Here is a 22,821-nt window from a genome sequence, read left to right on the forward strand (position 1 = left end):
AGATGACAACACTAGGGATGGGCCTGCCCCATAACTGCAGATGTTAACATTTCTAGACTCTGGTGGTGTTTGGATCTGAGTTTAAACTTCACACATTGAGCCAACCTTTCACTCAAAGCAGAGGTTAGAATGTTGATTTGGTTAAAGTCCATTGTGCAGATAGAGACTGGCTGCCCTTTGTCTAGGATCATGATGCCCTGATGCTGATGGGTTCAAGACCACTAATACAGAATGATGTCACAGCTGACTGGACTCTTTGGCAGGGGAGCGGCTTACCTTTCGGTAGTGGGCCCGGGCGTCCTTGAAACGCCGACTCAAGCTGCTGACCCTGTCAGTCACCAGTCGCCAGACTAGGTAGTTCTGGATGGTGCTGTGGGTAGAAAGCAAAGTGGAGTTTAAGGTCATGCAATGGGCCACTCTATTGCAGATAGTCACAGTGCAAGCTTTACTCTGAATGCAGAGGACAGGGCTAGCAATGGCTGCCAAGTTTCTTTCAGCATCAATGGGGACAATTGTGGCTGCTTTTATTTAGCTCAGTTGATTAATTGCAGAAGCATCCAGCGTGCACAACATGCATAGAGGAGCCAGACCATCAGTATCACTCCACACCCCCTCATTCCCTGGTGCTCTTTGGGGACCAAGTTTCTAATTTCCACCTATTTCTCCTTTTAGAATGTAATGGGAGCTAAAGCACATCCTCTTGTTTCTTTTCTATGACATTAGTCAATTAGAGGCTGAGATCCTCCCACACTTCAATGACTGTTGCCTTCCACCACCCCTGCAAGGTTGTTATCCCTAATTTATAGCATGGAGTACCCAGAAATGTGACATAATTTCACCAGGGAGTCTGTGGTGTAGCCAGGAAGAAAACCCTTCTTATTCCCACTTTGGCCCATTTGAGCGCCAGATGGCACCCCATCTCTTCTTCCTTAACCCCAGTTCTTTCCCAGTACCTTTACCTTGCTGAGTAGTTGGAGATAATCGCTTTGAGCTCCTGCAGGTAGGGCGCGCCGTACACAACTACCTCCTCATCCAGGTGGATCTGAACGTTTACTGAAGACATGATGCCTTGGATGAAGAGAGTCCAGTTAAACTCCTGTGAGGGCAGAGAAAGGCAGACACCAATTCCAAGCTTTTCTTTATACCTATTACAATGGAATCCTGCCTCCTCTCACTGTGCTACCTGGGACTGGGAACTCTGGGGCTAGCAGCAGGGCATATTCAATAGAGAGGATTCCTGCCTATAGAAATGTCTCCTTACTTGTTCAGCAACACTAAGGGCCCCGCTGCAACTTGTGTTATAATATTTGTAAATAGCGCCTAGTTGCATTGGCTGTAGAAGACAAAGTCTTTTAGGTATCAGTGGAACCAAAAGCAAGAGCCTGTCATATTTTATTGCATTATATATAGGCACAGATTTTTAAATATGCCATAAGCATGCATCTGATCCCTTTGCTGCTTTAAGTGTGGATCCAACAAGCCCTGCTAGAGCTGGGATCTTTCCTCCTGCTCCGGGTGCAAAATATGCTCCTCCATTCAGTCTCCTGGGCTGCAGAATAGGAAAATTCGGACTGTGATGTTGCCCTATCTCCAAGATAATTCAGTCACAGATGAAGTGTTGTTGGAGCCATTGAACATTGTAACTGGCTAGGAAAGAGAGAAACAGCACGATGAGCAAGTCAGGCAAGAGGAAAAGCGGCAGAACTTAATGTCATGCAAGAGGCATCTGTTGTTTGTGAGTCAGAGACTGATGAGGAAGTAGCACCAGTTTAAAAAAAAAAATCCATCTGTGGCACCAACCAGCTGGGATGAGACTGGAGAATTGAAGACAAGTCTAAAATGGAGATCAGGGCTATCAAAGGGGTACTGAGGGTACCCCATCATGATGGAAGCAGGCCACTCCAATCCACCCAATAGAGAGCTCTGTGGAGGCGAGAACATCCCAACTTCCAGAAGGAGGACAAAGGCAATACCCTCAACTGTTGTTTCCAGGGTGGGGATGAAGAGCACTACAAGTCTGGACGGATGTCGTCTTAGCAGGAGGCCCCAAAATAGTGGAACAGAGGGGAAACTACATCCCTGTCACTCCAAAGGGCCTTGAGTGACCGACCACCACCACAGGTCCCGAAGAGAGAGTCATCAAAATAAACAGGGAAATGAGAATGCCAGGGGACCAATAGATGTAGACATGTTAAAGACTGATATAGATATACTTGAACAGAAGAATGGTAATGGTGAGTATAATTGTAATATTGAAAGGAGAGTAGGTGATTGTTCTCTGACGCCAAAGCAGCATGCTAAGCTAGCTAACAGTGCAGGAAAAAGTAGGTTTGGTATATTGGTAACACATATTGGTATATTTGGTAACACATTCAGCTAACAAACTGCATCGTGGCACAAAAGGGGGCAAACTTTTTGAATAACTCTCCCCTGCATTTCCCAGAGGCAGTAATTTTCAGGCACTCCCTGTCCTTGTCTGCTGAGCTTGCTGTTGTATGGAGATGGTTGTTTCTGGAGCCCTCCCGGTTTTGTTTTTTTTTTTGCACAGACCCTCTGAGTCTCCGCTCTGCGTTACAAGCGTGAGCTGTATGTTTGTAATGACGGAGCTAATAAAAACCCCTGTGTTTTTGAAGGACAGAGTCTGCATTTTGAAGCATGTTATGCACAAACCTGTCCTACCTTTGGCTAGACAAAGTCTTTGGTTGGATTTTTTTTGACAGATATTGAATTTGCCACCAGAGGGAGCCTGTGATTATGAGATTATATTGAATGCCATGAAGAAAACAAACAAACAAACTGTAAATACCCTACTTTATTTACCCTTTCAGACCCTCTTTAGCCTGCACAACAGCTGAAAACCAGCAAGACTTCATTTATTTTCTGTTTTGCTACTGCAGCAAAAGAGCATGACAAGTCCTCCCCTTGTTTAAATTTTCTCACTCGGTTCCCAATTAAAATGGGGGTTTAAGGTTTTTTTTTACAGGGTGGTAAAGTCTGTCATTTGAGTTCCATCCTGTCCTCTGTCTGTAAAAAAAATATATATCACAGATGGGAGGAGACCCTGCCCTTTGGGAAAATTCCAACCTGAAATTTGATAGTGTTTTGGATTCCCATCAAATTCATCTAGTAGTGACGGTGAAAGTATAGACTTTATTCTTCCCGCTAACTTGGCTAGAATTGCTACTCTGCTATTCATCAATAGATACATATATTACTTGCATATCTGTGCTAAAACCTACTTAAAATAATATCCATCCTTCCATGGGGTTAGTATTTAGTTAAGGGTTTCCCACTGCTTTTGTCGGGTCAACGCATTGTTAGTCAAACTGCAGATCGGATTAGCTACTGTTCGGTTGAGGGCTTGTGAGCTGTAGACATCCTTCTACACAAAGTGAAGAAGTCGCTTACAGTAATTTGACTTCTTTGTGCAACTGAAAGTTTAAACGTGGCTGGGAGACAGGAAACTCAAACTCATATTTGGGACGACTTGTGGCCACAATTGCTTGTGGCATTTGCAAACTTCTGCAATGATTTTGATGGAGATACTTCCATGCTAAAAGAGATGAATGAATCATTACAAGTTTTACTAAATGATAATGCTAGCTCTGAACAAACCATGTTTTACACCTGTTTCTTCTGTGCATAGAACTAAAGGACTTTAAACCACCCTTTTTGGACTGGAGTTCAGGTATTTATGATCCTGCATGAGTCAGAGATTTACGGTCTGGCAAATGCTTCAATTGTGGCTTTGTTTAAAAGGAAAATGCCTTAAAAATCTCTTAGCTTTACATTAAGAAGAGGCATGACTTTGAATCCCTTTTGTTTTGCAGGTATAAAGAGTCTGCAAAGCTGTTTTCCATTGAGTAGACCAGGGTAGGCAACCTATGGCACACGTGCCAAAGGCAGCATGTGAGCTGATTTTCAGTGGCACTCACACTGCTCAGGTCCTGACCACCGGTCTGGAGGGCTTTGCATTTTAATTTAATTTTAAATGAAGCTTCTTGAACATTTTAAAAACCTTATTTACTTTACATGCAACAACAGCTTAGTTATATATTATAGACTTGTAGAAAGAGACCTTCTAAAAACATTAAAATATATTACTGGCATGTGAAACCTTAAATCAGAGTGAATAAATGAAGACTCAGCACAGCACTTCTGAAAGCTTGCTGACCCTTGGAATAGACAGTGGAAGGAGCTGGAAGCCATAGAATTCTTATCAAAACACTTACATTCAATGCAAACTTTTCCTGGAGCTCTCTTAGGGTCATTTTGTTGTACAATAAGGTCACGTCATGCCTTTCTTCTGCCGGAGCAGTAGCCTGTGGACATTCACATATTATCTTCAGAATTGACTGACAAGAATTTCAACAGCTGGAATCATACAAATGCAGGGGTATGCTCTCTTGCGCATGCGCACGCACACACACACACACACACACACTCTTAATTGCTCCTTAAAATATATTCAGTGTTTTTAGAAAACTGGGTTTTCTGCATTTCAGTATATCAGTTAACATCCCCGGGAGTGAGTTCAAGACCATTGTTATTTCAGTAATATGATGACCAACAAATTCCCCCCATTCTCTTCAGAACCTGAATGGAAAACTGCAGCAGTGAGATGAAACTTGCAATGCAAAAATCCCGGCATTGTAAAACTGAAGTCTGTGGGTTCTCTTTTGCTCTCAGGTTTAAAAAAAGCAAACATGCAGGTAAAGTCAGGATATTTATCAATATGGGAAAATTTACACTCCATGCAGTGCTGTTTTTTGGGCAGGTTACTATGTTTGATCTAACTGTGGTTGGGATTTCTGGGAAATCCAACCAGTTTACGTCATTGCTGAACTTTATATCCACCTCTATCTGGCCTTACACCTAAAATGAATTTATTAGTCTCTACTCGTCCAGTCATTTGTTTGCTGACATAGTAGATTATAATAACTACCTGATCTTAGATAAATGTAAGAAATAAACTTCGGCTACACAAAAAGTTGCAAGTACCTTAGACAACATGTGTATAACCTGGATATTAACTGTATAGAGAATCCCTGCTATATTCCCTATTTCTGGTGTCCTATTCAACCTGGCAAAACAGAGGATCCTACATAAAAAAGAACATGAAAAATAAAGATGTATTTTTTTATAATCGTCAACCATTTTTTTAATACTCAACAAATCCAGATTTTTCACATTTTTGAACTCTTTCATTGCCTGTGTACTTTTGGAGAGTTTTTTGTCCTGTATAAATACTAATAATTATAAAGCTTAATTGAATTGTAGCATCTGGGTATATATATATATAATTTCTTTGATTATTTTGGCAATATGGCTTTGAACTGCTAAAATGTTTAGTAATGGTTTGACATGTTATTCTACATCCCATGATATTGAAAAGAAGTCATTCAACCTAGGTAAAAATGTGTTCTTGCAGTAAATTATTCAGCCACTAGAAGTCTCTAGGTTCAATACAGAGATCCAGACAGGCTGTGGTCCCTGTTAAACAACAGAGACAGAGTTGGAACTTAAACTATGTGGAAGTTTGTCAGTAGTGGTAGGTATTTAAAAAAAAAAAAAAGCCTTTCAAGATGCTGCAGCACTTTAAAAGCCCCGAAAGTGCCCTAGATCTGTCCAGGGGAGAATTCCCCCTTGTGCAGATTTTATAAAAGACAGTTTATGTTGCATAGGGGGCACAGCTGGGGGTAGAAGGAAACATGGCCATCGTCTACACCACTATGACCATTCTGGATCATGCTATTGAACAATTCACGGACGCTGCTTCAATTTAGCGCATAATCCTGGGTTGACAAAAGAGCTATAAAACCACCTTTGACTTGCCTCCCTGTGGGCTGTAAGTTTTATGTTATGCCTCATGGAGTTGCAGCACAAAAATCTCACCACTCCAGTTCAAGAGAAGCTGTGATTCCATATATCATGACAACCTATCACTTTCTCAGTTCACCTATCAGTCTCCCATAATCTCCCGTACTCACATTTGCAATCTCAGTTTCAAGCTTCATAACCTTTGCCATTTCCTGTTGGACAAAAGTGTCATCTTTTGCCATATTCTTGTCTTCTCTGATCATTTTGGCAATAGTGATCATAAATTGCAGGTAGGCTTCCCGCACCTAAACACACATGAAAGGAAACCTTGTGTGTCTGTGTCATTTTTATAAGGTTAACGATTTACATTTTCTCCACTTATCAAGGCAATCTTGTCCAGAAATTCAGGTTTATAATAGCATCAGTATGAGAGATTTTCTGTGGTGTAGCTTGTTGAGGGAGTTCTAGGGAAATCAGCAAATGCGCCGAGAATGAACCATAGGGCTAAATAAAAATTTTGTTTCCCTTTTAGATCAAATCCAGCCCTGTGAAGTACTTGATTTGTTTTGCAGGTTTCACTGTATCTCTAAGAAATTCTGTAGGTAACTGCCTTCAACACATGCTCGATGGAGTCTGTGAATGTCAGAAGACTTTGGCCATATTCTATAAATAGTACCTCGAGTGCACTGAGAGAGCTCACATGCTGAATCCCCTGGACAGAACAATATGGGACAGAATCACAATTTGCTAAGGTGGCTGAGGTGAGGATGCCGGCAGATCTGTTGCCATCAGGATCTCACAGCTCTGTAGTTTGGATGAGGAAAGCCTCGGAGTTATATCTCAGTACAGGAGTGATCCAAACCCCATTGAAGTGAACAGAAAGATACGCAGAGACAGAAACAGGCTTTGGATCAGGCCACTACTACTATAATATGCAACTGAGGCTGAAATGTTTGATCCTTGTCTACATGGTTCCCCCTTCATTCACATTAGGAAATTCAATTTAATGCTTGGCTTCAAATCTACTCAGTTAGCATGAAATAATTACGAAAATAAAAAGAGCTTCAAAAGTATTTTCAGGCTTGAAATTGACAAATTATCTCTATCCATCTACGTTTGCAGCGGCTCAGCCAGGCATCTACAAAGAAAAGCAAGAAGGAGAAAGAGAACAAATTTGGTCTGTGCAGCGGAGGAAAGTGAAACAGTTTCAAAATAGTGTCTCCAAACGTTCATGTAGGGTTTGGAACTCACTGCAAAAAAATAAGGGTCATCCAACACATATAGGGCCAGATTCTCATCAACCAAGGATCTGGTCCATTCATCTTCCTTCTGTTTGTCCAGGTCAATCCTGATTTCATGAATGGAATTGTCTGTTGTGGGGGATATCTGAAACCTTCTAGTTGGGGTTCATCAGCATGAATTTGGGGATTTGTATGAAATTGTAGGAATAGGGGAATAAAAAAATTACCGCATTGGATCAGACCTGCTGTCCCTCTAGTCCAGTGTCCTGTCTCTAACAGTGGCTGGTACCAGATGTTTTTAGAGGCAAGTGCAAGAAACCCTGAAGTAGGCAGATGTGGGATAATCTGCCTACATTAAGGTCTCATCCTTATCGCTAAAAATTAGAGATTGGTTTAAACTCTGAAACACGAGGTTTTATCTCCTTCACAGTACTCTGTGTTAACATTAACTATCACAACTCTGGATAGTCTTGTTCATTTAAATGTCCAATCCATCTTCATGTCTTGCTAAATTTTTGGCCTCAGTAACATGCTATGGCAATGAGTTCCACAGTCTAACTGCGGTTGTTGGAGAACATGAAGATTCAGCTGCTTGTGGTTTGTAAAAGCAGTGTTCACGTGCACATGATTAGTGAAAGGCAATTTTTAGTAGCAAAGTTCAGGAATACTTACTCTTTGGTAATTGCCACCATTAAAGTAGTAGTCTCTGGATGGCATTCCCAAACTAGGCTGGTCGATCTGAAGGAAATCAAGTACATATCTCTAGTGAGTGATGAGCCGTGAGACTGGTTGGCAAGAAGGGGTCATTCAAGACCAACGCAAAAAGCTGGAAGGACCATAGCACTCTATTACATGATAAACCCACTCAAGTAGCAGCTCTGCCTATTATTCCTTGGAGCCGGAAGTGAGATGGAAGCCAGAATTACTACCTCCAATCCTCCCAAGCACGGGACTAAAATCTGACCCTTACTCTCTGGGGTAGTATCGGATGGATACTTATCCTGGGTTATAAGGCAAGTTTTTTCAGTGACCACTGAGACCTCTGAAAGACCAAAATAAAATAACCTGCCAGAGAAGATGCTGCCCACTCCAGTGCTAGATTTCATATGTGACAATAAAAGATATGAGACTAACTATATTCATAGCTATATATCGACTAGCTATGTTTATTGGATATCTGCAGTAGAGTTTTATGCTATCTGTTGAACCCTGTCGGTAAGTCACAATACTCTACAATGGCCCAGTGGGTGTAAATCAGTATAGGATCTATTTGTATTGTTTGGGGTACCATGAATAGATTTGTAGGGTTTTTTTAAATATGCGCATTTTCCCCATGTTCTGAATGCCCACTAATACAAATCAGTGCTTATGAAAAGCATGTCTAAATGCGATGCAAGTAGTGATCCATTGTGAATCTGGAATATTGGGACTTGTGGAGCTGTAGTTCTCGATTATTTTTCTTACATAAATGATGTGTCTGCTGGAATCCTGGTCATCGTTCCATACAAACATATCAATGAAGACTCGTTTGTTAAATCTGGAGTTTAATGTGGAGAGTTTTTCTTCCATGCTCCAATTTGGCTCTGGGGGAATAAAAGGAAAAATTATGCAGTATTTATTGATGTGCATCAAGAGTAATTAAGTTTCATATATTGTAAGCCTATTGCTTAAGTAATTTAAAATCAGACTGGACAGAGCACTTGAGAATATTTTGTAGGGACCAATCCTGCACTGGCTGGGAGTGGATGAACAAGGAGATCCCAGAGGGACTTCTGTATCAGTAACTGATTATTCATAATTTTATTAGTGCAAGTGCTGGACAGTTCTACCTTGTACAAAGCAATCGGCCACAGGAAAACCCAATTCTTGCTCCAAGCACAATGTTTAGATATGCAGACAAAACAGTTCAGATGCACAAGGCACTGCTGTCCCTATTTGTGTCTGGCCTGGGTTTTGTTGGATAGAAGTGAGACGGTCGCTCTAAACTGGGGGGTCAATGCGGGTGGGCTTTGTGGAATAGTTTGGAGATTAGAAGAGGGATTTTCAAAAGCTACCAACGTTGATCTAATTCTGCTTCTAGGGAAGCCAATCATTGATGTGTAATCCATTGACTCCAATGGGAGCAGAGTTTGGCTAATGCTGAGTGCTTTTTAAACTCCCACACTGGGGCGTATAATTCACACATTACGCAAGGTGCTAGTTATCTACCTGCCCAGGCATTTTTAACATGCCCATCACCGTGGTATCTAAACAGACGTGTTCTTTTTTCATGTTTCTGATGATAGCTCATCTTTGTTTAATAAAAAGGAGGTTCATTTTTATTTATCTATAGCATTTGTAAAGCAACTACCACTTTGGTAACTAAATGTCAAAAATATAAATATGTGCATGCCAAAATGTATATGCAATTACACACCCATGCTACAAATCACCATATTGTTGCCTAGTTAGCCTGTGGTGCTTCGAGACCCACTTATGATAGTTGCATATGGAAATATAGGAACACAATTTTTGCATGGATGTGTGCATCTTGGAAACTTGCTTCTAAAAGTTGAAAAAACTGTCGTTTTTACTTTCAAATTTTGTGCCTGTGTCTTGAGGTTTTATAATTATGCACATTTTATCAATTAAAGTTATATTATCTGCCCTTTACCTGGATTATTTATTGTAAAAAAAAAATATCTATGTCTATAAAACAGGGTTCTGAAATCTTTGATTGCAGGCATTAAATCCAGGCCTTCTTGTTTATGCAGATTGATCCATTCTAAATGGTGTGTGAATGTCTCTCAGAATTTCATTAAGGAAAGCCTCAGTGGAGTTGTGATGCAATGACATCAGTATCTTTAGAAAGATAAATGGCTATAATCTGACAATGTAGAGCTGTCTGAGCACACACTGTTACCTTTGGTGATATTCCAATCTGCCGAAGCCACTGGCCAATCTCCCACCATAGCTAAAACCTCTAACAGGGGCAATGAATCTCGCTGCTCTATGAAACCTGAGGAGGAAGAAGAGGAAATAAATGTAAAGTCCTGTTTCTAATTCACTAAAAATGAAGAAAAATGGATGAAAATTTAGACTAAATTAAGCAGCTGAAACTCTTGCAATAGGGGAGGCAGATTCTAAAAGTCCCCTGTGAACCTGGATGGTGTTACACCTCGTGGTGTCATCTTTCAACTCCACTGGGAAGTAATCCTATCCTAACAAGAACTCTTTGAACATGAAAGGTTCCGTTCACAGGGTGAAAGAGTTAGTGATTTTGGGGATGTTTTGTGACTCCTTCTGGGGTTCAAACAAACCCCAATTCCCTGATATTTTGTTTGGTGGGTTTTGACTTGTGAAACTGATGAATTCCATGCAAAGCTATTTGTGTAACTGTGACACCTATGAGAAGAGAGGGTAGGTGTCTGAAACCTCAGCCTGGTCTCTTGGCCCCTGATTTGTTTTATAAGCTTTTGCACTGCTTCAGTCCTCACCTTTGTAGAACATTATAATGCATGAGCAGTGAACACATAAAGATGGAGACTGAGGCTAGTGTTTCTCTGTACAAATCAGAAGCTCTTATCCAAAAATAAGAGTTCTTCAGAATTACACAGAATTATGACCAAGTAATTAACTGTGGGTGGATTTTCCACTGTGTGTCCCTTATAACATTACAGTATTAAGCCTGGTCCCTGACTGATGCCAGTCAGCAATCCCACAATATAAATATTAACTAATAATAACATAGTATCACCATCAGAAACTAGTGCTTTTGGCTGTTACTGCATAATTTTTTCAAGTGGTGTAGTATGCACCCACACAAAGTTGTTTCTAACATATTGTGTAGGTCCTGTAAATCCATACACATAATCTTCAAATTCTCTCCAACAAGCAGTTATCTGCCAAGGAAGATAAACTAGACTTCTCCAGTAAAATGTAGGAGCTTATATTTCATTGACCTTCAAAGATTCTTAGGCTCCTAAATGCCTACTTCCTTTATGAACATTTGCCTGAGGTGCTTTAGAAATCATCACCCTGTGCTTAAATCACATTTTGTTATGCTTGTAAATGACTTTAAAAGCAAAGCAAGTTTCATTTAAAAAACCACATGGAGTTGCTAAGTGACAAGAGTTTAGTCACCCATTGTGTCATTTACAAAACTCAAATAATTTAAAGCAAGGAAATAACATTTAGAAGCATCCTAAATCTTGCACTGTCCACATGTAACTCAAAAAAAGGTTTTGCTGGATTTTCTTCAGATGTTTCAGAAACATTCTCCTTTGCTTTCAGAACTTCTAGAAGTTACTCGTTACTCTGATTATGAGAACAAAAATCCTCATCATATAATGCTGCTTCCTGGCATTTAAATTCCATCATTTTTGGAGAGTGGGAGTTCTATAGAGTTTGCCCAACAGTTGTTTTTGTAGGTGACTCTTGGGGAACATGATCCTTGGAGGTGCCATTCCTGAATATACCAGGGACCTGACCAAACGCTTGCTGAAGCCATCAGGAAGACTTCCATTGACTTGAGTGTGGGACTTGTATTGGGTCCCAGGAGAACATGGAATAAGACTAATGACTGGATGTTTGTGTTCAGAAAGGCAGGCTCTTCATACAGAGGTGGGTAACCTATTACCTAACGTGTCATATCCCAGAATGCACACCCTAAAGCTTTGTGTGTGTGCTCAAGTCATCCACCTGCAGAAAGGCAGGTTTTTCAGGGAAGATCCTGAGAGGGAGAAAGAGAGACAGGTTGGTGGGAAGGTTTTGCCAGAGGGGTAGGTTTGTTACTTTCACAAGGATAGCAGCAGCAGCAGAAGAAGAGACTTACTCTCATTCATGCAGGAAGTGTAAAGCATTTTAGCTTTCCGAAAGGCTTCTCGATCACCCTGCTCCGGAGACTCCAGCACACCTGGAGAGATGGAACCACTGCAGTGAGACGGTGCCCCAGGTAGCCTCTTTCTCATCATCAGAATCAGTGGTAGTGCCGGAATGCCAGCAACAATCAGCATCCACTGGCTCCATTGACCATGAAATGAGAGTGCTCTGTACTGGAACTATTCTACGGGAAGGGAGAGGTTGTGAAGGACACACGCGCACACACACACAGACACACACACAGACACACACACAGCTTCTCCTACTCTCGCTGAAGTCAATGTCACAACTCCAATGTCACAACTTCAATCAATTTCAGTGGGATCAGGGCCACTCTTGTGTGTTGAGGGGTGGGAGGGGAAAGGCCTAGACAAGAGATCGGGAACTGCAGGTACCAGAGTGTTCATTACTTAGCATGTCACTGCAGCTCATGCTGATTTTTTTTTAAACATACAGTTGCCAGCTGTTAACATAAATAGAACCAATGACAAAAACACAACTGTGATATGTCAGTAATCGTGCTGTGGTAGCCATTGGCAAAGGCTGGCTTTATCATGCCCACCATGTGGAAAATACATGACACAGGTCAACTTTTCTTTATTTTTAAAAAAATCAGTGATGGTGAGAAATCTCCATGTCACCACCTCTGCACTCATCCCCCATTCAGATCTAGTGCTAGAGAAGTTTTGCTGGTAGAGCTATTCAGACAAACCATCCGAGACACAGGTGAGACTGTGAACTTTTTGGAGCAGGGACCATCTCTTTGTACAGCACCGAGCATGATGGATCCTGCTTCAAGACTAGGGCTCTTAAGTGCTATGTAATACAGCTATTACTTGCTACTAATATTCTGGCAAAGGAGTGCTTTGGCCGGCATAGCTTATACCAGTCCCCCAAATGAAATAAGCTATCCTGCCAAAACTTTTTTTTGCCCGTATAAGTGCGTCTACACGAGGGCTTTGGCTGGTATAAAAGTATCGTAAGAAATCACACTCCTTATTGACACTATCATACTGGCAAAAATTGTAAAGTCTAGACCTGGCCTGAGCCACACGGCTTTTTTCAAGAATCCGGATCAGATCATCTGGTGGGATGAGTCAATGTCGCTCCATTGACTTGAATGGAGCTATGTTGATTTATAAATGAGGCTCTAGCTTTTGTTGAGGAAGCCATACCTGGGAATTACTTCCAGATCCTCTTTCATGACCATGTGGGCAACAATATATTTTGGGGTAGGGGAGTGAATGCATTGGTTTAATGCAGATTTAATTGTGTTGGCTACCACTTCCGGGGGGGGAAGGGGCAGGGATGTATCTTTAGTTCAAAGTTCTGATGCTCAGTCTCACTATTTTGCATACGTGCTGTAACCCCGTCCTAGTCCTACCTTTCAGGATGATCTCCAGTTCATCTCTCAGTATGTCAAAAATGCTGTATCTCGAACTGGTTTCTGGGATGATGTGCCAGTTCAGCCAGCCCCCACAGGCGTACTGATAGAAGTCCGTGCAAGGCTCAGTCGTTGGATCCATGTTCTGAAGTATTCTAGCAGCTGCGTATCACAAAAACCAGATCTCTGAGTTGCATAGGATGTCCAAGCTGCACATAATGCTCTGAGCTTATTCAGGGAGGAGTCACTGCTCGGTTCCCTCCCTGAGCAAGGACACAGGTATGTTTCCCAAGAAGGTGCTCTGCAGAACAGATCTTGCATCTTCATACTACTCATCTGGGTAAGATTCATTCTGGTGCAGTGAGACTGCAAAAAGCCCTAAGCACCATGTCCAGTCCATTTAAACCCTCAGTGCAAGGACCCAGTGGTGTGCAAGACTTTAAACCAGCCATCTCCACTGGGCAAACTTCCACCCTGGCAAACCCCTTCAGCAGGGTGTTGACTGGCTGCCAGGGGTTGTCCCCCATGGGGACTGTACCGCATTCTGATGAAGGGAAATCAGACCTACAAGCAGAATGTTTGGTGGGGCGGGGTAGGGGCTGTTGTGCTTTTTATTAGGTGGTTGAAGTCACTCAGCCTGCAACCTCCTGCCTAAGGTCATTGACCCCCAACGGTAATTTTCCTCTGTACTAAGGAGTGACAGACTTCTCCCTATTAGTGTCACCTGCAGATACTAATACGATAACAATAACATCATGTAGCTATTACATAGTATGTTTCAGCCATAGATCTCAAAGCACATCATTAAAGAAGTATAATTATTTTACAGATGGGAAAACTGAGTCATGGAACCCTTGAATGCTGATATGTGCAGGCAGCTTTGGGAAAAATTATTCTTCAGTCCACACAGCAGATCTGGTCTCTTATCAAGGCAAATTTCTATTGCATACTCTGCCCTGATTCCACATACAAAAACACCATTGAGAGTGAGGATCCCAGGAGAGAATTTTTCCCTTTTACATTGTTTTCTTAGATAGTTTGAATGAGTCTGAATGAGAATGAACAAGTAGGTGCTTACCTGGCTGGTCAATGCTAGGTAAGATGCAGCAGGATTTCTCTGTTTCAGACAAAGGGTGGGATTGTCAAAAGCCCCTTACTTAACAGCTCAAGTCTCATCATGCCTAAGTGACTTAGGTGCAAAGGTCCCATTGAAGTCAATGGGATTAGTGTTCCAAAATCACTTAGGTGCTTTTGAAAATCCCACCCAAGATTCAAATGGCAATGCTCGTCTTATTAATGCAGCCAAAAGGGAGCTTTCCTTCCTTTCAGCTCCTGAGCATCATTTCAATCATCTTTTCCTTCCCTTTTACAGGACAGTCTCTTACTGGGCTTGGGGCGAGAGGCGGGGGCAGTTCCTACATCGGACACAACTCCTCTGCAGACAGGGTAGGGATGAAGAATTATTACCTGCCGTAACACATCCAGGAGTAGTGCATATGCTGCCTGAGTTGGTGCCATACTGCATATCTGTGGGGGGAATAAAACCACACAATGCCATTATTCATTTGTGTAAGGAAGAGCAGAGCACCGCTGACACGCAGTACCGCTCGACTTCATTCCAAGTTCATCTGTAATGACCTGGGCTCTTTTTTTAAATTTTCTTTTAAAGTAAGTGAATCCCAGTGCCAGGGAAAGATGCCAGAATGTCAGAGCTTTGTTTATCTGAAGAATAGGTGCAGTGAGGGGCAGCTACAATGAAAGCTTCTCTCAGGCTCATTTGAAGGGGGTGAGAGACTAGATCAATTCCCAGGCTAATCCACTCCGTAGTCTCTACCATACAATCTTTTATGATAAAACAGACAATAGCTTCTGAAAGTTGGATGCCACCTTCTGTGCTTCCTGTTAAGCTGCTCATGGTACAAAGCACCTTGTTGTACTTTTTCCTATTCAGGATTGCGGCTCAAAACCATTGTAAAACCTGGAATCTAGTGATGGTATTTTGTCCTGATTAAAACCTCTCTTAGAATAACTGTGCCTTTGAAAGCCAAGTAGAACAAGGTGCTTCTGGTGTGCTATAAGCAGGACTTCTCCTAGGCTCTTTTTCTCTGTTCGCTCTCTTCCGATGAAACCCCAATTCAGACCTGGCCCAGTAGCACCAGACCTAGGCACCACTTAGGTCCTGAGTAAGCCCTCAAAGTTAGGCAGGAATATGGCTTTAGTAGAGCATAGTCCTTGCGCTTGGACAGTCAGTTGATCTCTTCGTATCTCAGTTTCCCTATCTGTAAAATGGGCATTACTGCACTTATTTTAGAGGGATGCTGTGAAGCTTTTTTCATTAGCGTTTGTAAATAGCTCTGAGAACTTCTGATAAAGGAAAGTGCTATGTTAGTGAAGGACATTCTTGTCATTAGTCATAAATTTTATAAATGGGAATAGGCCCAGGCCACAAATCTGGGATCTAGTTCCAAAATTCCCCCCGAGTTTGGGATTGTTTGGGATTACAGAGTTTGGCCTGCTCCCCAAGTCCCTCAGGATTGTTCAGGAATGTTTGGATGTAGTCTGCTTTATGCCTATGCTTTTCCCTGGCATAATTTCAGTCTGATTTGTGCCTGGCTGCTTTCTGTTACGCAAAGGATCACTGAGCCCTCACTGGGAAAAACAACACAAAAAATCACTTTCCAAGCGAATTAAACTTAGTTCTCCTGTGCATCAATGTTTCTAGCGCAGAGATATTGGGCAAACCGATTCAAGCTGAATACAAGTGTTTGACAAGAGCAGACACTGTTAAAGTAATTCAGGTAGACGTAGAACAGTGGGGAGGAAAAGAGTGCTCTGAAGTTTATCAGCGGAAGCAACATCAACAGCACCCCGTCTGATTGGGAATGGAACATTCAGGGCTAAATCAACTGGGAACCTGTGTGTAGAAATCTGCGTTAGAAAAACTGCACAAGTTAGGGTCCAGTAATTAGACAGGGGCCTGGGAATCTGTACTGGAGATGATTAAAGTATTTGTGACAACATACAAAATTACCCAAAATTCAAGGTTTTTGCACATTGTACATACTTGAAAATAGGTCCATTTTTGTGAAAAATGTTCCTAAATTGCATAACTTTTTGAGCTAAAAAACAAACCCTTTTTAATACAGACAAGCAGCTTATGTATCAAAGGCATGAACATTCATGTGGGTGCAAATATTGGCATACCGAGATCGCAGATCAAGGGGAAATAGGAGACGGGCAGAGGAGAGGAAGAGGAAAAAGCACAACAGTCACCCTCCAGAAATGTGTGTATTTTGCACTGTTCTAGTCAGCGTCCCGGGGACCCCACTTTTCTTGGGCCTGTTTCTTCACTGCCTGAGATGATTTTACAGCACTGCAAAGGGAGAGCACAGTGGGTGCACCATGGCGTTTTACACATGTTTTGCACTGATATAAATGGTGACACAATGCAGAGGGGAATTAGGACTTCCACTGAATTCGTGGGAGTACCGTGTATCCTGGTTTCACTATTGACTATAGGAGAAATTCACCCCTGTGCAGAAGGAGAGCAGAATGCCTACACGCTATCTGAACTCCACCCTGGAGGGTTTAAGTGGGGCCCAAGCCTAGACTCAGTCGTCTGCTTGGGGTGAAAAAACTTCACATTGTGCAAATTACCCAACCTTTTAGTTTCTCCTTCTGAAGAATATAGGTAACTTCAGACCTGCTTCACAGGGGCTTGTGAGACTTACTTGATGTTCCTAGCCTGTTCTATGAACCCCCAGAAAAAGGTGATTTGAGAGAGCAAAGTGTTACCATTAGACACAATATGTGGCTATGTTTTTTCAGTTGAGCTCTTCAAAAGCACTCACGGCAAGTGACCTATAAAATGTCTGATCAACACATTGCATTAGCAGGAATTTTCTCTCATCTGTTTGTGCTTGTTTAAAACGATACCATTTGAAGACCATATTTTGACCGGGCAACCCCTCTGGGAGGGATAGAACACCAAGTAATTATAATCACATTTGAGACAATCAAAGAACTATGCATAACATAAATAACAGAGGGTGGAGGGAAAATTTGATGGAAGTCTGGCACAAATCAGATATTCCTCAGCTTTCAGCTCATGATCAGGGACGTTTTGATTTCCGTAATAAGAACAGCCACACTGGGTCAGACCAATGGTCCAGCTATCCCAGTGTCCTGTCTTCTGACAGCGGCCAGTGCCAGATATGCCACTTTCCAAATTGTTGCTCAGCTGTTTTGATTTGTGTGCACGCACTGATCTTTCCTGTTCAGGGAAGAGGCCCCTTCCTTTGATCTCTTCATGAACACACCGTTACCTGCAGTGGGCTAACGAAAGCTAACACAAATAACAGAGGAAGCCCAAATTGGGAATTATAATTGGGAAAGAACGCAAACGGGATTAAAGCAGAGAGGAGATTTTTTTTCTGGCTGCTATAAATAAACTGCGGTAGGGAAAACATGGACAAATTTATTTTCAGGTACTCAAGAGAATCCGGCATTTGATTTTCACATCCACAGCCTAGGGGTGTGGATGGATTAATTAGAATGAGAGCCACTTCAGCCTGAGATTCATTTAGTACATTGGCAGGTAGAATATGTCTGACAAGAACAGAGCAGTCTCCTTACTCAGTGTTTTCTCCTCCAGTAACAGTCAATATAAAATCGGGACTGCTGGAAATAGGATGGTATTGCCTAAAAATCTTGTTCATTTTCTTAACTGAGACCCAAGACGAAAGACAAGAGTTTTGTGATTTTGTTTCTCCACTTCATTCTAAAAGGTCTACCCAGTGAACCTGCTACCTCTTATTAGAAATTTTCCAGTGGAACATGTTTCTGTCTGAAAATGCTGATTTGTTGGAGTCAAAATCTTTGGTGGAAAAGTGTCAAATGCAATGAAATTTTGTTTGGAAAGAAACATTGGAAAGAAGCATTTTGGTGTGGTGGAAATATTCCATTTTGAACTTTTTGGAATGGAATGTTTCAATTTGCTGGTGTGAAATGACTTTTTGTTTTAATTATTTAAATGTGATTGTCCAATGTATGAAATTAGAAAAAAAGTCAACATTGGAAGGAAACATTTTGATTTTATCAAAACCAAATGTTTTGACTGGCACAAAATGAAACTTTTTTGGAGGAATTTTATCTTGTGGGGAAATTTGAAATGTTTTGTTTTCATTCAGCTTCAGCTTCTGTTGTGCTAGCTGCTGCCTGAGCCCTTAATCACAAGATCATCCTTCCTCCCGCATTCGTAATTGTGTACATCCTCGAAGTGACCTGGGTGTCACTGAGGTTAAGAGAGACACACACACACTTTCTTTATCCAGCCCATTCCAGACATGCACAGTTGCTGGTGTGACACATGCTGCAAAATGACTATGATACAAAAAAAAAAAAAACGGTTGAGAGTCTTCGTTTTAGTGAGGCCCTCTTATGACCTTGGCTTTGGTTGGAAGCCCCCACTGTGTTCAAGGAAAGCTTTGATGTTCAAGAGCAGTTTATGGCTCTAACGCTGCTCCAAAGCTGCTGTGATTCATACTTTCTTAGCTGTCCAAATGGATGGGACCGTCTCGTTGGCATCAGGATTTGAGTCGTAAAATGCTACTGTTATCTAATGAAGACTTTTAAAGGGAGGGCACTAACCCTTTTGTCTCACTCCATTCCAAGAGTGCCCAAACGTGCTAACCTGTGTGTCCCAGCACCACGTACCCACGCCCCTCTCTATCTGCTGCATCTGTCAGTTTCTTCTCACCTACCTGTGGACAGAGCAGCATGTATGATAAAATACCTCCACTGGGCTAATAGTTATAACTCGCCGTCCTGAAAGGGAAAAAACCTATTCAGAAATGCCTCTGGCATGTTAAAGTATTTTAACACTTACAGGTCCCATCTGAGGTGAGGGCTCTGTTGAGCCAGGTGCTGAACAAATACATAGTAAGAGGCAGTCCCTGCCCCAAAGAGTTTAGATCCTAAATAAACAAGACAGATGGGAGAATGGAATAATTACCAGGTGCTTTTTTACAGCTAGTGACCTTGTGCACCCAGAGATTATTTAGCGACTGGCCCAGGGCCATATAGGGTCTGGGCAGAGCTGAACACAGATCTCTCCAGTCTTACTCCAGTGATTTACCCAGATCGCTGCCTCTCACTGGGAAAGGGACGGGCTCCTGGTTAGGAAAGATGACAAGAACTAAATACACCTCATCATCAGCTGGGGTAAATTGATTTCACGGGCGCTTCAGTTAAATGTGAACAAATAATGCTGAAGTGGGATAGATAATAATCGTCTCCAAGCATCTGAAGGGTGTAGACCTGAACTGGGGCAATGATTTGTTTCAAGTGGCTCCTAAGGGGAACAGAGGTTGAATATCCAGACACATTCCCTAATGGTAAGTGCATTAGGTTGCAGAATATTCTCTCGTGAGAAAGAATAGAAGCATTTAACTGGATTAGAAAAGAGAGCAAGTTAGAAAGAGAGACGTGTCCTGGCCCAAATATCAGTTGCCCATCTAAATACAGTGCTGCCTTCACAAGTGCTCCTCCCCTTGATTGGCAGCTTAGCACCACGCTCTCCTGCTTCTGAGCCTGATGCCACCTACACTGCTAATCACACTGAACCGCCTGATAACATTTCAGTGACCTGTTACACACTCAAAGGGAGCATTTCCCCTGGCTAGTCTCTGTAGGATGAAAAGCAAGAGTTATATACATGACTCAATGGCATTTGAAGATTTGTTGGAGTTGTCTTCTTCATTGCTACCATCTTTCATCTTCGCTGTCTCAAAGAAAAGCCATCACTACTTCTTGTTATGAGACAAGCAAAGCAATGCTCGTTTATATGAGTTGGGCTTCTAGTCATCCTACAACGTTTACATGACACGTGTCTTCAACAGTTGGTGTGTGTCTAAATCCACGCATGACAGAACTAAGGCAATAATGCCTAGTGGATAGAACATGGGACAGGGCCTAAGGAGATCTGGGTTCTACTCCTGGCTGTGCCACTGGCCTGAGTGATTCTTGAGCAAGACAGGGCATGGCTCTGTGCCCTCAGTTTCCCCGTCTGTACATTGGGGATAATTATCCTGACCTTCTTTGTAAAGTGTTTTGAAATCTATGGATGAAAAACAGTATGTAAAAGCTAGGTATTTTAACTGCAGTCACATTGGCTTATTGCTTCTCTTCTTTTTATGCAATCACATTTTATTTAGCAGTTGTACGTCCACCATGAGAGGGTTGGCAAAAATGTGTCCTTTCTTGATTATACCAATGTTATCTGGATTCTCCATCTACTGTCTGATCACTTTTTTATGCTTTAATCATAGTTTCTTTGAATCCAGTTGACAGATTCTGCAGTCAACAGCAGTTAGAGGGGGCTTAGCCTTTGGCAGGATCGGGCCCTATGCCAGGACTAAGATGTATGTATTTTTTCAGATCAATTATTTCTTTTCAGCTGGAAGTCTTCTGCACATGGCACCTGTTTACCAACCTCTAACTGACTAGTCCTGGTGCTGCTCAGCAACACTACCAAAACCTAACCCCAGGGCTTGGATAAACAACTAGCTTCAGATGGGAGATGTGTCTAGGTGCCTCTGGGAACTGGGTCGGGACCTGAATCCAGATCCCCATTTTGAAAAAGCTCCTACTGAATCTTCATAACATGATAAATCTCAACTATGGAGCTAAATGACCAACTATGGAGCTAAATGAAAATTTGCACCTTGAGTCTGTCTGTTATTTAAATCAGTTCCTAGTTTTCAAAGCCACTAATGGATCAAGCCCCAGCTACATCAAAGAGTAAATTTCAATCTGTAAACCACTGGGATAGCTGTGCTGTCCTGGGATAAGGCAGATCACAAAGCACAAGGCGAAGCATCTGAAAACTAGGGACAAAAGTGTTCTTGTTTGAGGGGATTTAGCTATGGAACACACTTCCAGACGAGATCAGATGAATCCAGAGTCTGACCATCCTTAGAAAATGCACCAAAGCCTTCCTCTTCTAAATGCCTTTCCAACATAAGAATGACAGTCACTACATTGACGGCCTCTTTGACCACTCATTCCCAACCAACCAACCAAAAAATAGTAGTAAATGTTTTTTAAAACAATCAAAACACTACCATTATTCTGGACAGAATTTAGACCCCAGAAAGGAGAAGTGCCAAAGACCCAAAGCATCAGCTAGGACTTCACTGTTGCATCTGATTTCACATAGAAGGAGCTCAGATACAAGGGTGATGGGCAGTAGTATAGAACCCTAAGACAGACAAGTCCCAGAAAGACTAGCCACCATATTTTCTTCCATCATTTCTCACGGACAAGATTGTGCCAAATGGACCAGCTTACTTCCAGAAGTGATGCTTTTGTTTCCCCTTCAATTATCTCAATTATGCCTCTGTATAATTCCTGGCAAAAACAAGCGGAGTTGGTGCTTTATGTGATATGACCAATTCCACCTGCTCTTACTCCACAATATACTCAATGGGGCTTTGCAGACTAAGCCAAATAATGCTTTGCACAATGCTTTGTTATTGCTCTTTTCCTGAACCACACATGAGTTTGCTTGAAAACTAGACCTCCAGTGGGAAATGTACACTCTGGGGCTGCACTGCAAAGCTGGGTGTACTACATTTTCCAGCCTTGCTTTGCCAGTAAAGAAAAATCCTATTTTATCATCATAGCGACATCTTCCCCTTGGTGTAATTTGAGGAAAGGGATGCTGACACTTGTGTCAACTGTAACCAAATACTTAGATGAAAATTCTTAATTTGATATCCTCTGATGAAAACTGCTAAATACAAATGCCTGATATATACCGGCAGGCTGCTAATGAACCTGATAGGGCAGGGATAATTCATGAGTTAATACATTTTCCGTAAAGCTCCAAAGCCAAAACAAAACAAATGTCTAGCTAGATTTAGATGGCTGCACTTTGAAATGTCCAATTATGAAAATCACAATGGGCTGAATAATGCATGAGCCAATGTTTATGACACTAACGTTAAGGCTACTGCATTGCAATGGGGAAAAACTGGATTGTTGGGGATGCTGTGAATAGAGCCGAGTGCATAAGTAAATGTTTGGTTTGGTGTTTGCAGTGGAATTTTTTTGCTTTTTCTCATAGAGAGAAAAAACAAAAACATTTCATTTGGGTTGAATGAAACGTTGTTTTGAAAAGACACTTCAAAGCAAAATGTCATTTCAATTCAAAGTTTCTGAAATAGTTCAACTCTTCCAAACTTTTTTGCCCATTTTTTTCCAGCTGAAACTATTTGACCTGAGTTTGCGAATAGTTTCAGTGCCCTGAAAAATGCCTTTTAGTCAAATTTACTATTCACTGAACAAAGGCCACCCAGCTCTAGCTGTGACTCCCTTAGCCCCACTGATGACCAGTAAATCCATGCCTGAGTAGCTATGGGGTAGCTCCATCAAAAAGCCAACTCAACAGAGCATCACTGGCTTACACCAGCTGAGGATCTGGCCCAAAGGGAGAGAGAGAAGTTCAGTGTCATT

The 22,821-nt window shown here is 41.8% G+C and overlaps 1 protein-coding gene across 3 annotated transcripts in view; it reads right to left on the reverse strand.

Moving 5' to 3' along the window:
- The window catches only part of MMEL1 (membrane metalloendopeptidase like 1), a 56,586-nt gene that overhangs the window by 19,211 nt on the left and 14,554 nt on the right, over positions 1–22,821 (reverse strand). For all 3 annotated transcript variants that reach the window (XM_030537584.1, XM_030537583.1, XM_030537582.1), the window contains exons 3-12: positions 14,773–14,832; positions 13,306–13,467; positions 11,875–11,955; positions 9,964–10,059; positions 8,526–8,644; positions 7,734–7,799; positions 5,991–6,125; positions 4,233–4,322; positions 960–1,096; positions 277–370 (exon numbers count right to left, since the gene is read on the reverse strand). In XM_030537584.1, the coding sequence (XP_030393444.1) occupies positions 277–370; positions 960–1,096; positions 4,233–4,322; positions 5,991–6,125; positions 7,734–7,799; positions 8,526–8,644; positions 9,964–10,059; positions 11,875–11,955; positions 13,306–13,467; positions 14,773–14,832 (1,040 nt within the window). The remainder of the gene's footprint in view (positions 1–276; positions 371–959; positions 1,097–4,232; positions 4,323–5,990; positions 6,126–7,733; positions 7,800–8,525; positions 8,645–9,963; positions 10,060–11,874; positions 11,956–13,305; positions 13,468–14,772; positions 14,833–22,821) is intronic.

This window comes from Gopherus evgoodei, chromosome 18, assembly GCF_007399415.2.
Source record: "Gopherus evgoodei ecotype Sinaloan lineage chromosome 18, rGopEvg1_v1.p, whole genome shotgun sequence".
NCBI classification, from domain to species: Eukaryota; Metazoa; Chordata; order Testudines; family Testudinidae; genus Gopherus; species Gopherus evgoodei.